Genomic DNA, 13469 nt, shown 5'->3' on the forward strand with positions numbered 1-13469 from the left:
GCTGTCTCTTTATATATTTGGTTTTTGCTCTCATAAAATTTGTATTAGTATTATTTGCAGCATGTTCTGTATGTTATTGTTTTCTTCTAAGGCCGTCATTTGTATAACACTTGAGGAAAATATAAACAGGAATTTCCATGACTTTTGGAAATCAAAACAAAACACATTTGCATTGTGTAATGTTGATAGTTTTCCTAGTGATTTCAAAACGTAAACTTAAAAAAAAAATCTTTCCCGAAAAATTGGCAATAAACACACGAGAGCTAGTGATAAGGTAATATTCAACGCTGTTTGTTTACTGAACAAACTTGGTCGATAATGAATTGTAAGTTCAAATGTAGAGTGTGTGAACTAATAAAGAACAGCTGTAGGCACAACTATAAACATTTGCTGGCTGATAAGCACGTGAATTGATAATTGTGTAAAAAAAAACTCTTCGTCACGCTTATCATCATAATCGGCGGAAAGTTTTGATGCTGTTTGGGAATTACGCGGTCGTCGGCCAAAACCGGTCCAGAAAGTTCTTTGTGCTAACGCTCCATGACAGGTGAAAAATAAGTCATTTCATCATAACATTATACGAAAAAGGTGCGTTATCTATGTCGCTCATCCGAACAAACTAGGTTATGCTAACGTCATTAAAGATTTTGGGGGATTCCTGGATATATCTAATTTAAAACAGCGAGACTTCAATTGAAAACAAAACAATAATACAATTCGTTCAAACTTTCAAGAGAGAGAGATAGACAATATAAATAATTCCGTGTATGCAAACTGGTTTTCGAATGTTATTATCAAAATTTTTCCATTGAGAAATTTTTTCAATTTGATTAGAAGCACATCGAGGTATACATACTATTTAAGGTAAAAACGGGATGCAATGATTGTTTTTGTTTTCGCTTTTAAATTTTTTCTTTTTCAATGAAATCCATATTGGTGTGCGGTTTATGCAATTTGTGTCAAGTCACGCATGCGATGCAACATTTCGTCTATTAATTTTCCACGTGATTTTCGAAATAAATCATCAAACATCACGTTACTGTCAAACAACAAAATCGGCTGCTAATGAGTCTCTCACACACAGAGCTCACTTTAGGGCACTATATCAACATAGTTCTTGTTTCAGCGTTTTGATTGTGTGGCAATTTTTGTAGACCTTGGCCAAACAAATAAACACCGTGGGCTTCATTTCTGGTATAAATACAACGGGCAACATTTTAAACAATATCAAAACGTTGAATTCATCGAAAGTGTCATACAGTACTTGTGTAAAATTGACAACTGTCACATTCACCGAACGACTCAAGACATTTCGTTTTTTTGTTTTTTGCCAAAATTTCCGAGAAAAATTATTTCGTTAGAATTTCAAGTGGCATCGAGTGATTTTTTTTCTGTTTTATTCATTTTGAATTGTGACTACAATGATTAACAAGAAATTAGTTTGCGCATTGATTGTGAGTGCATTTTTGAAGTCATTACACGCGGCTACTAAAAGACAATCCCTTCCAAATTTGCATGATTCAAATGTGCAACATGCTGGAAATCCAAGTTTACCGACATTCTCATTGACCGAATCACAAATGGCGAATTTACCACCAATTGAACCCGAAGTTTATCAAGATTCACTTCTTCCAACGGTATTATTAATTTTTTTAAAAAGATTTTTCATTAGTGTACAACATTTTACATTTTTTTTAGTAGTTTTGGACTTTATCAATAAATTTTTCATTCTCTTTCATTCAATTCAGCCATTGATACCATATAAACGTGGATACGCCACTGAAGTACACCGTGTCGTTACTCCAGATGGTTATATTTTAGAAGTGCATCGAATTGTGTCTTCACCATTTAGAGCATATTCAAAGGAAAAGCCAGTCGTTTTTCTACAGCATGGATTTCTTGATAGTTCAGCAACTTGGGTTATGTCTGGACAAAATCATGGCTTAGGTATGCAGAATTGCACATCAATTGTTAAATTTTTCGCTCTCATTCTTTGTTCTTTTTTTTCTTTTTTTTTTTGAGAATTTTTAATTGAGAAAACTAATGTGTCATTCTTTATCAATAGGCTACGCATTGTCGGATGCTGGATATGACGTATGGATGGGTATGTATTTTCCCGCATTCAATTCGGTTTCTTTCTATTTGGTTTAAATTCCTTAGATGGTTTAATAAGAAATTTAAAGCAGCCAATGAATACTTGCAATACAATTTTTCATTCTTCTTTTGGTTATCAGGCAATGCCCGTGGAAATGTTTATAGCCGAAAACATGCCTTATATGATCCAGATGGTAGTCGTGAAGATCGAGAACACTTTTGGCGATTCAGTTGGCATGAAATAGGCACCATTGATCTACCATCTATGATTGACTATGTTTTGAATACAACCAGACAACAAAATTTGTTTTACATTGGCCATTCACAAGGCACTACAAGCTTTTTCGTTATGCTCTCCGAACGGCCGGAATACAATGCAAAAATTAAAATGATGCATGCTTTGGCACCCGTTGCATATATGGTAAGTTTATTGAAAACTAAAATAGATTATTATCGACCAAAGAAGTGCAGAAATTAAAAAAAAATTCAAATTCATTACTTTCTTTTAGGACAATGCAGTCAGTCCAATATTGAAATTTGCTGAACTACTACCAGCCGCTTTGCGAGTGAGTAGCATTGCTTTTTCTTCTTCACAAAGACGCCTTTCTTTTTCAATTATTTTTTTAACAATAATATCAAACTTGTCACTCATCAACAGGGTCTCACTGAAATGTTTGGTGCATTTGAGCTGCTGCCATCGATAGACATGTTCAAATTGCTCGGTCAGCAATTATGCCGGGAAAAGTCACCAATATTTGCAATCTGTGAAAGTGTACTCTTTTTAATCACCGGCTTCAACGAGAGAAATTTAAATGCAGTAAGTGTTTCACTTTATGATTCATGAATGTGCGTTGCTATGAATAATCAAAATAACCGCTTAATGAGCAATTTTATTTCCCCATGAATTAAACATTAATAACACATAAAAAACATAATGTATAATTTTTGTTTTGTTTTTCACAGACATTGTTCCCAGTTTTTTTGTCTCATACCCCGGCTGGTGCTGCTACTTTTCAAGCGGTTCATTTTGTTCAAGAGGCGCGTTCAGGAAGATTTTGTCAATTTGATTGGGGAAGTGAAGAAGAGAACATGGGTCGTTATGGATTACCAGCACCTCCGGATTATAATTTGAGAAACGTTCTCACTCGTGTCGTCTTGCATTATTCCGATAATGATTGGCTGAGTTCGCCGTTGGACGTGCAAAGACTTTATGCAAAACTTCCGAATGCCCAAATGAATCACATTCCTGATGAAAAATTTGGTATGCACTTAGTATTTAAACTGTCATTTTCGCTCTTGATATTTGGAATTTTTGTTTTTAATCATTTCAATCCTTTTTTTTTATAGAACATATGGATTTTGTATGGGGCATCGGTGCCAGAGAAGTTTTGTACGAACCGATTATTGCGTCAATGAAACTGTACGATCGTTTAGTCGGTTAATTTTTCTTGCGAGTAGATGATTTTTTTATTCTACAACGTTTTCATATATTGTAGTAGTAACAGGGTCTAGTCAGAAAAAAACCATTACTTATTGATTAATTTTTACATCGAATTAGTTCACATTTGAACTTTAAACAGGCAAACCAAATATAAATTTTAATTTAAACATTTGTTTCGTTGATCAGTATTTTATTAGGTATCATTTTTAAATTAAATCACATCTTATTTATTTGCAATAAATTAAATAAATCGATTCGAATTTTTATAATTAAAAAATATAACAAACTATTTTTTTTTGCTTAATATTTCGACTCAATCCAATCTTGATAATTGTGGCAAAGAAGTGATCATATTTTTTTTATTTTTTTTACTCATGATTTTGTCTATTTAAAACACGTTCGGTGTTCGTAGAGCTCTTTGAAATATTTCGATGATTTAATTTTACCTATGACTAAATTATGACAATTGGTTACTAACCAGATGCTTAAATATTTTGTATTCATTGAATTCGTCTCCGTTCGCCTCGATACCTTCTCAATGCCTTCATATTTTTTGCCATGAATTTTTTTCTTTTTTTTTTCAAATTATTTGACTTTTTATAGTGAATTTTCATGCTTAACATCAACAAATTACCAACTAAATGGTTCAAAATTTAGGCGCTTTAAAGTGACATGTAACCGCTTTCTTATAACCTCAGTATAAATACATTAGAATTACAGACTTAAATGTCTTATCTCGGCATGATATAATGCGATCAAATTACTCTGCTCATAATTCGGTGAATACTCGAATATGTCGAATATGTTTTCTTCTCTTCACTTCATCTTGAGTTCTTATATGTAAAATAAGTGAATTGTCGAGCAGGAAATCGAGGGAGTCAAATGTCAAACGTTGAATTAGATGCGAGGTGCACAATTGAATGCACAATTCAAAATCGAATCGGTTGCTCTCGAATAGTTTGTCATGTGAACCACGCATATATTGATAATACGATAATCGCTTTAAAAAAAAACTGTTGGAGTGGTTGTGTCTGGTATGTATTTTTTTTTTTTCACAAAAATTAACATTTTTTTCAAACCACTGTTTTTTTAACGATCTATTTCTCGTTCGCCATATATTTGTTTAAGAAAATCCTTCATGAAAATTCCCATTTTCCCCACACGATCATATAATAATGTTTTTTTATGCCACCGATTTTTTTTTTCGTAGTCGTCTAATTAGATGGAAAACTTTCAACGAGAGACAAATTTAAGTGGAATTCCCATTTGTGCATTCCATTTGCATTTGCATCGTAAAATGTCAATTATCATTACTGTTTTCTTGCAGTTGAAGAAGAGAAAAAAAAACCTGTCATACCATCCATGCTCTTAGAATATATAATTGTTTTAGATTTTTCCCTGTTGCACACGCACAAAAAATGTGTGTGTGTGCGTGTGAATGCCTCTTTGTTTGAGAGGTGTGCAATTGAACTGATTGACTCGCTTTTAAACAAGTGAATTAAAATAACCGTCCGTACGGTATAATAAAGTGCATTTTTGATGAGCACAATTCTTAAGAAATTGATGTTAAACATGTGTCAAAAGGCGACTTGAATAAATTGTTTGGCCGCCAATTCTTGCATGCCAGCACATACGAATTTACCATATCCGGAAACAATATTCCACTGATTTTGTCTTCACTTTTTTACATTTCTTTTCGTTCGTTCGCATATAAGTTTGTTTTTTTTTACGTGCGTCTAATTTCCATACCAGGAATTTTTCCAACGTTTGTGGAATTCGTATGTATACATGAATACGTTCCAGCAACACGCCAGCATAAAATACTACATATATTAAAGTTTGAAAAGCAAAGTCTTTCGAAAAAAAAATCTCTATTGTTTATGATGGGTTTCAACAAAAATAAAACAAAGAATCTGAAATGCACAAAACAAACCATCGCGCACAGCAAATGTGAAAGACGAGAAGACCCACCATCAACATCAGAATAATAAATTGTAGTTAGTTGTTTTTTGTTTTGTTTTTGGTTTATTCTTGTTCGGATATATTTATTGGTTGACACGGTACAAAAAGGAACACAAGAACAAGTGTTGCTGTGATAGTCTCTCTTTCGATGTGGATGATGATGATATTTCCATAATTTCACCTCACGTACAAAACGAACGCCTTTCCAGCTAAATCCTCATTCTAACAATCATGTGCCGTGCCATACCCATCCATTCTTTCTCTCCCTATCTCTCTCTCTCGCGCGGACGGTTTTATTTATTCAGAATATGGTAATTTCTTTGCGAGTTTGTCTTCTTCAGCCTTTTGTTTTATTACCTCAAACAATAAAATTGTCAATTAATTTTATAATACATGGCATTTCTTGCATCTTCTAAACCAAATCTACGTGATGGAATCCCATCGAGTCTTTTGACCGCAGCCAAAAACTCACTAACTTTATTTCTTTTATTATTTATGATTTTTTTTTTTTTTTTTCAAATATAAAAAATATTTTTTATTGTATGAGCGTTTATAGACTGCTTAATTTTGATTATATCAAAATTTGATAGGTACTTTTTTTTCGTATTGACGCATTTTTGTACACCGATTTATTATTGATGACGATATTGCAAAAAAAAAATAATTCATTTTTCCCACGTATTTTTTGGATTGAAATGTGTCTATCATCCATAAATCCTCAATCAAAATATTGCAATGTAAACAACCGAAAACCCTTTTTCGATTTATTCAATCAGAGAGAAAAAGCATCGAATTGTTACGGATGAGTCAGGTTGCATTGAGGAAGGAAAGAAAATCGAATGCAGCAGTGCCGTTTATAATCTTGTCAAACAATAAATTGTTAATATGATTTCATAAAAATCCTGAAGTTAGACTTATTTTGGTTCGTTTTCGAATTGTGAAAAGAAAAATAATATATCATTAGCTATGACATTCAAACTGTTCTGGCTTCGATAATAACCACAACTAAATATGGTGTTTTAATCTATTTCATACAAAACGATTTGAAAAGATAACGGTCAGTGTCGTTGTATTATTATTTTTTTGTTCAAATCAGTACAAACACGAGCTCGTCAATTCAAACCAGCCAAGATCTAATCTAAACGTGTGTATCTTCTCTTGGTCATAAACCGCATAAATTCAAACATCGAAATAGGTTGTTTCTCTTTCTACGTACGGCTTTATGTGTAAGTTTTTTGGGTCTTATTTTGGGAAGCCAATCGAAAACCAACAGCGAACATTTTATCAAAACAAAACTAATCAAGTTAAGAACACACTATGTTTATTTTATCTTTATTGCATCGTTGTGTAAATGACGCAAAAGTGAAAGATCAGTTTAAAAATGAGTTCTGAATTTATGCGATTTGAGTGGAAAAGAAAGAGAGAAAATTATGGGGTGAAAAGGAAATGGAAAAATCCAAAAGATCCTTTTTTTTCGGCTCGGAATCGTATTTGTTTGTGCACAAAATGTTCGTCCTCGATTCAAAACAGAGATGATGCATGTGATTACCGCGCATTCATTGCATGTATGTGTATTGGTTCTGGCGCGCATTCAGTAGTTGGTTCATTGTATTACATGCTGCATTAATATTAGATCAACCTACACGCCGCTAGGTAGAATATATTCGATGTTGTTGTGTTACATATTTTTTTTTTCGACCTCAAATTTTTCCCGATTTCATTTTGATTTTCTCCTTCTCGTCTCTTTCTCCTCTTTCTCTGTCTCTGTCTCTGTGTTATATCTAGTTCTCGGTTTTGGTTGATGGAGTTGAATTGCCTGGGCCGATATATTAACCTATGTGTACTTCTAAATCACTTGGTGTTTCGATCTATATGCAACAAAATATGTGATATGTGTTACGGGCTTGTCGTTGTTTTCATTTCGGTGGTGTGGTGTGCAGTGTATGTGTCTGTCAGAATGCAATCAATACCTTTTTGCGAGCGTGGGAACCTAAATGTTCTTCTTCTTTTTTTCGTTGCTTCGCCTCCTCGTCGTCACTCTGCACTTTTTCTACTATATATTATAAATTTTGTGTGTGTGTTTATTGTACCAACTCTGCAGACTGCATTACACTAGAGAAGACTGGATGGTTTGTTGTGTTTTTGTGTGTAGGCAACTTTGTTTTCAATTTTTTTTCTTCCTTCAGTGTGTTCATTCGTTCGGGGTGTGTTTTGATTTTGAATAAGCCGAACGCACTGAATACGATTAATGATTTTACGTTTTTCCTATTGCATTTTGTTATATATGATGTGTTTTTTTTCTCTTCTCTGCATTCTTTTGGTTCTTGTAGAGGATTGTCGAATAAAGAAGATCCGAGCGCTTTTTGTTCGTTTGAAAAAGGATATGTTCGTTGGTTTTATGCATTCCGCCTGTGTTTTTTTTTCTCGGTTCTCTTTTGGTGATCGTTTCAAGTGTCGATGTACACTAAAAACGATTGTGAAGAGGATAAAAAAGGAAGAAAAAAATGTGACCGTTATTTTCTTCGAATAATAATCAATTTTAATTTTTATGTCGTTGCACTTCATATATGAATATTTTACTTGACTTTGGGAACCATCATTTTTCACCGAAGCGTTTTCAGACATTTCCTTTTCAGTACAGAAATTGTGCGGCATTCGGAAAATTTGTGTCACTTTTTTAACCGTTGGTCTGTGCGCGCAAGAAAAATGATTAGTGACAAATTCTTGTTTAATGAGGCTCTTTTTTTCTCGTTCGAAAACTTTCAATGCATTTTTTCACTGTTTCTAAAGAGAAATGGAGCAAATGTGCAAAAAGTAAACTGATCTAGCGTAGATCATTTCAATGCATATCGATTGTAAATCAATACTTGTTTAATGTGTTTCAACCAAACATCTTGATTTTAATCCCTTTGATATCGATCCCTTTGATACCGTTAATGACTTTTCTTTTTCTCCGTTCCGAAGTGCCGAACCAAAGGGAACCAAAATTAATATTACCGAAAAAAATGTTGCGGAATGAAAATGAAACGGTGACGACTCAAAATCTAAATCCAATATTAATCCGGCGGCAACAAAGACGGCGATGAAATCTCATTTCGATGATGGTAAAGTCTTATTTAGATCATGGTAGAGGATCCTAAAAAAGCGATTTGTAATGCAAACTCAATTCTAAATCCAAGCAGGTAGAAATTAAAACAGAATTGCGCCATTTTTTTTTATTTATCTTTTTTTTTTATACATTACTCACACGCGGTGCGTGTGTTTGTTTGTAAATCTCCTTTTATTATTATTATTTTACAACAAAACACACATGTTTTATGCGATGCAGGGAGTATTATTACAAAGAGAGGACAATTTTATTAAATCCGCTCTAAACAAACAGAGCGCATTATGAGCGCTGATGATGATGATGAAGCGAGAGAAATTTGAGCTGTGTCTGAAACGGAAAAGATAAAGTATATACGCAATAAAAAACACACATATAGAGAACGGCTTAAAAAATGCATGAAAAGGTCGTCGCCGCCATCGTCGTCGTCATCGCGCAAACAAAACAGTCAACCAACGATGATGATCACTCATATTGCGTGCACATGCACTAAAAGATCACGTAATAAAATGCATCGAACAAAAAAAAACGATATTCTGATCTTTGCACTAACAAACATACAAATTTTATGGCATTTTTTCCCTTTTTTCACTCAATGTATATATAAACATTGCATGGCCGTCATTGTATCTCGAACGATCGCGTTGCACATGTGCGTATACTCATTTCACTTTTTTCGGTCGACTTAATTTTTTTCTGTTCAACCATCTCCGTATATATATAATCTTTTTTTTTTGTTCCTTGCGCTCATTTTCAGAAATAATATATCTCAGTGTCTTTGGAAATACTGTTGGAAATCCTGAGTCATATTCGCTGGGGGCGCATAGAGAGATATAGATATGACCGAGGAAGATATCTGAAAGTAAAATGATTTGCTGGTTTTTTCTGTTTTCAATTTATCGAAAAGGAGAGCGAAACAAAAACCGGGACTTGTTGTTGATGTGAAACCTTTAAAGTTCATAAAAGGTGGTCTCATGTGTTACTCTTTTTTTCGTGTCTTTGTTTATTAAGTAAATTTCTTTTCAGTTTCGTAAGTGACAGTTTTTGTCGGTGTGTTTTTTTCTTCTGTTAGCTGAAATGCGATTATGTTAAGATTTTCATTTTTTTTCCAACCTCAACCTTTATATCGATACCGTAAATTCATTAAAAGTAATTTAATCAAGAAAAATATCTTGATTTTTTTCAGATTACACGCAGCAAAAAAGGTGTAATTGAATATAGGGATATTGAAGATCATTGCATAAATTCTACGCACAGAATATTATGTAAAAAAATATGAAATGCAAGTTTTTAAAAAAAGTGACTCATTTGGCGATTGGCAGGTTATTATGTAACTTGATCGCAGACATATCACACGATCATAGCATAGTTATCGATAGAATAGTCTCACTTTCGCACTCTCTCTCTCTCTCATCGTATCTGTTGAATAAGAAAAATTGTAAATTACTTCATTAAATTGACGTTGGGAATCAATATGCGATCTTTTTTGTTGTGTCCATTAACTAAAGACGGCATTAAATAAATATAGGTGTAACAAAGTATACGAGTACATCAGCGTATGTATATTTAAAATTGGTGAAGTCATCATCGAATTGCGGTATGTTACTGCTGATATTAATAAAATTTCTTATAATACCGTGTCCGAATGAGGAAGCCAAAAAATCAAACCATAAAAAGTGTGTACGAGTTCCGACTTATTACGAACCAAAAAAAACCTTAATGAACGATAAACAACCATCATAAAAAAATTATGTCGAACAAATTATCATCGGATGGGAAGAAAACCAAACGTCACCGATTTATGCAAATTAGTTTTTTTCTCTCTCGCTGATCGTAAATCCGTTGATCAAAGCTTAAATCAAAACATGTGAGCACATGCGTACGCTTTACGGTAAAATGATATATCTTTACGATCGATAAAATTATGCCATTTGATCGTTACAGAAACAAAAGTTATGACGCCGGTTTGATTTATATTTATCTAGAAAAAAACGACGGTGTATATTTTGGCACAGGTTTCGGTGTATTGAATAAGCAAACATTTTGAATTTCGATTGATATATTCATGCATAATAATTACATATTTGTGTCTAACAAATTCATGAGTTTTTTCTCATCATCAATGTGAATAAGTTTTTGAAATGATATGTTTATAAATGGCATATGCCGTGAACGCATGTTTGGCGTACACAAACCACTTTAACATCATACACAATCGGAACAACGGAAAAAAGAAGTAAAAAATCTATTTAAATTTCTTGACCTTCAGCAAGCACAACGTATCGAAACACGAGACTTCATCGATTGATTCTCTCTTCCTCAATTTTGTCTATTTTATGTCCGTGTTATAATTTTCGATTGATCAAATATTCGATGCGTGTTGGCTGGTCGATTGCTGTTGTTGTTGTTATCACTGCTTGAATATTAAACAAGTAATTCCGAAAATAGCCAATCTAACGTGCGTAATCAAAAGCGATTGAAGTGTGCGGTCAAAAGTGCTCTCTAAAAAAAGCACTAAAAATAGAGCAAAAAACAAGAAGAAAACGGAAGAAACAAATATATTTGTTTGAATAGAATAAGGCATGTTATTATTATATTTGTTTATTTATATTTTTTGTTTACGCAATCAATGGCGATCAGCAGTGTTCGTGTGTGATCGCTTGAATAGATTTCGTTATCAACTGGTTTTTATGGAACAAACCGCTTCCTTTCTCTCTGTCTCTTGTTTGTGTGTGTTATTTATATGAGTCAATCAAAATAGCCTCTGCAAAGATTAGCATGCACAGAGCAATCACAACACAAAAATATTCCATTAGATTTGTAATAATCAAATAATTAGATTTCCGGCTTGATTACAATCACATCGCACATTGGTTTTTCAAATGAGATTTCTACTTTTGTTATACAAACTAGCAAACGTAAGAAAATAAACAAGAAAGACACATATTAAAGTAAATAAAAACGATGATCGCAATGATGTCTATTGTATACGCAAATTACGTTGACGAGATAGCAGCTCAACTGTGGAGAAGTATAACGAAAAAACAACAACAAAAAGTTGTAGACAAGAAATGGCTTGCCAAACATCTAGAACGAATAATAAAAAAGAGAAGCGTCAAGGGGAAATGAGTTTTTAAATCACAAGAAAAAGAGGAAGAACGAACGATTCACTCGAGCAATTCCGATGCATCCAATGTTAAATCAAAACTCTGATGTTCACGAGGTCGCAAATTTCTGGTGGTGCGAGGGAGGTGATGGGGGATACAACGTCCCAGCCAAGTATCAACTCTTACTCGTTTGTAGTTTCGATCGATTTTGATCAGAGCTGCTACTGGCACCGCGGAAGAGCGGGCACTAGTGAGTGTCCGCACCTAATACGAATAATTTTTAAGGAGCCGCACCTGAATATTATAAATTAATTACGTAGTGAAGAAGTAGAGAAGGAAGAGCTCTTTGTGTAAACAATCACAAGAAAAGTATCCGCACCTTCGCGGTTCCCATAAGAACTCGATTCATTTCGACCAGTTCGATGAATACGACTTCAGATATACTCTAAAAACAGTACAAACTCCCAAAAGTCAGTACTCTGTCCACAATCCTCCCTCATGCGTTTCTCTGATTGTGAAATCCGTTTCGGTTTTGATATTTTTCAAACCAAAAATCAATGATATATACAACAAATAAACAAATTGTACCCGACGTTTATCGATCGGTTTGAATTCCGTGATATTGTGATAGAAATTCAATTGAAAAAAAATGTATCAAAACACATTGGCCAACCAAAACCGAACCACAGCCGATAAATTTGTAGGCAAATTGTAATTGTGTCGGTTCGGCAAGAAAACACATTCCGGAAAAGACACGAAATATACGTACGGCTGAAATGTAATGATTCAGTGATTTTTTCACATTCACGTATGCATAACAAAAACAATAACAACACTTCGACGTAGCAAAATGGTATTGTTTTCATCTACTTTGTCTTCACATTGTTTTCGGGCCACACCAATAACGAAAAACAACAACAACAACAACGGTGCACTCATAAAGCGATAGGTCGATTTGTAAATTGCATCTACCTTTCGCTCTGTTTCATTACGATAGACTTTGGTATCGGTGCCAAAACGATGGTCATCATTGACACCTTTCCGTCTCAATTGAAAGTTGACTTCTTCAAGTCTCGAATGTCTTCAATGACATATTAATAAAATTCGTGAGCGATTTTTGCGTCTCTCTCTCTCTCTCTCTCTGTCTCTCAGTGTTGAATTAAATAAAAAATCAACGAGCGTGATTTTTTTTCGTCACATCTTTTGAAAATTGCACGCAATTAGAGGAAGCGACTACATGTTAAAGTCATGACAAAAGATGCGCAGATCCGCCTCGCGAGAATGAAGAAATAACAACGAAGAAGCAGAACGTACGAAGAAAAAAATAACAATAGTCAAATAGTTTGTGCACCATTTAAGACCACTGATTCGAAAACAATGTGTATGTGTGGTAAAGGAAGAGAACAATTCACGGTAGTATGGCGAAGCAGTGAGCGAAGTGGGGCAAAAGTCATTTTCAGATGAAACGAACAACAACAAAAAATTCTCAAGAGTCGAACATACGCGTCTTCGTCGGAAATGTGAGACACATTTAATCGCAAATGACAGAATTTAATCATTTAATAAACGAAAAATGCTAGAGTGCACAGCGCACACAAAATAGTTGAGCTAGCAAAAATAAGGCCCCCAAAAAGTACACACACAAAACGTGCCCATTCGTCGACAATGTGTGTGTTTTCTTGTTCCTTTTGATGATACGCAACGATGAATTCGACCGGATACTTTGACCGACCACTAAGCGGAAATAAACCGAAGATTT

At 34.0% G+C, this 13469-nt stretch overlaps 1 protein-coding gene across 1 annotated transcript; it reads left to right on the forward strand.

Annotated features, from left to right (window-relative positions):
- The first annotated feature begins 1014 nt into the window (after positions 1-1014).
- Positions 1015-3727, forward strand: LOC116336975 (lipase 3-like). Its single transcript, XM_031761228.1, has 8 exons — positions 1015-1637; positions 1749-1947; positions 2066-2104; positions 2235-2515; positions 2604-2660; positions 2753-2911; positions 3058-3355; positions 3442-3727. Exons 1-8 carry the CDS (start codon positions 1422-1424, stop codon positions 3534-3536), a joined length of 1344 nt encoding a protein of 447 aa, XP_031617088.1. The 5' UTR covers positions 1015-1421; the 3' UTR covers positions 3537-3727.
- Positions 3728-13469: the final 9742 nt, after the last annotated feature.

The sequence above is a fragment of the Contarinia nasturtii genome, unplaced genomic scaffold (assembly GCF_009176525.2).
Source record: "Contarinia nasturtii isolate CC-2019 unplaced genomic scaffold, AAFC_CNas_1.1 Cnas_scaffold_220, whole genome shotgun sequence".
In the NCBI taxonomy this organism is placed as follows: Eukaryota; Metazoa; Arthropoda; class Insecta; order Diptera; family Cecidomyiidae; genus Contarinia; species Contarinia nasturtii.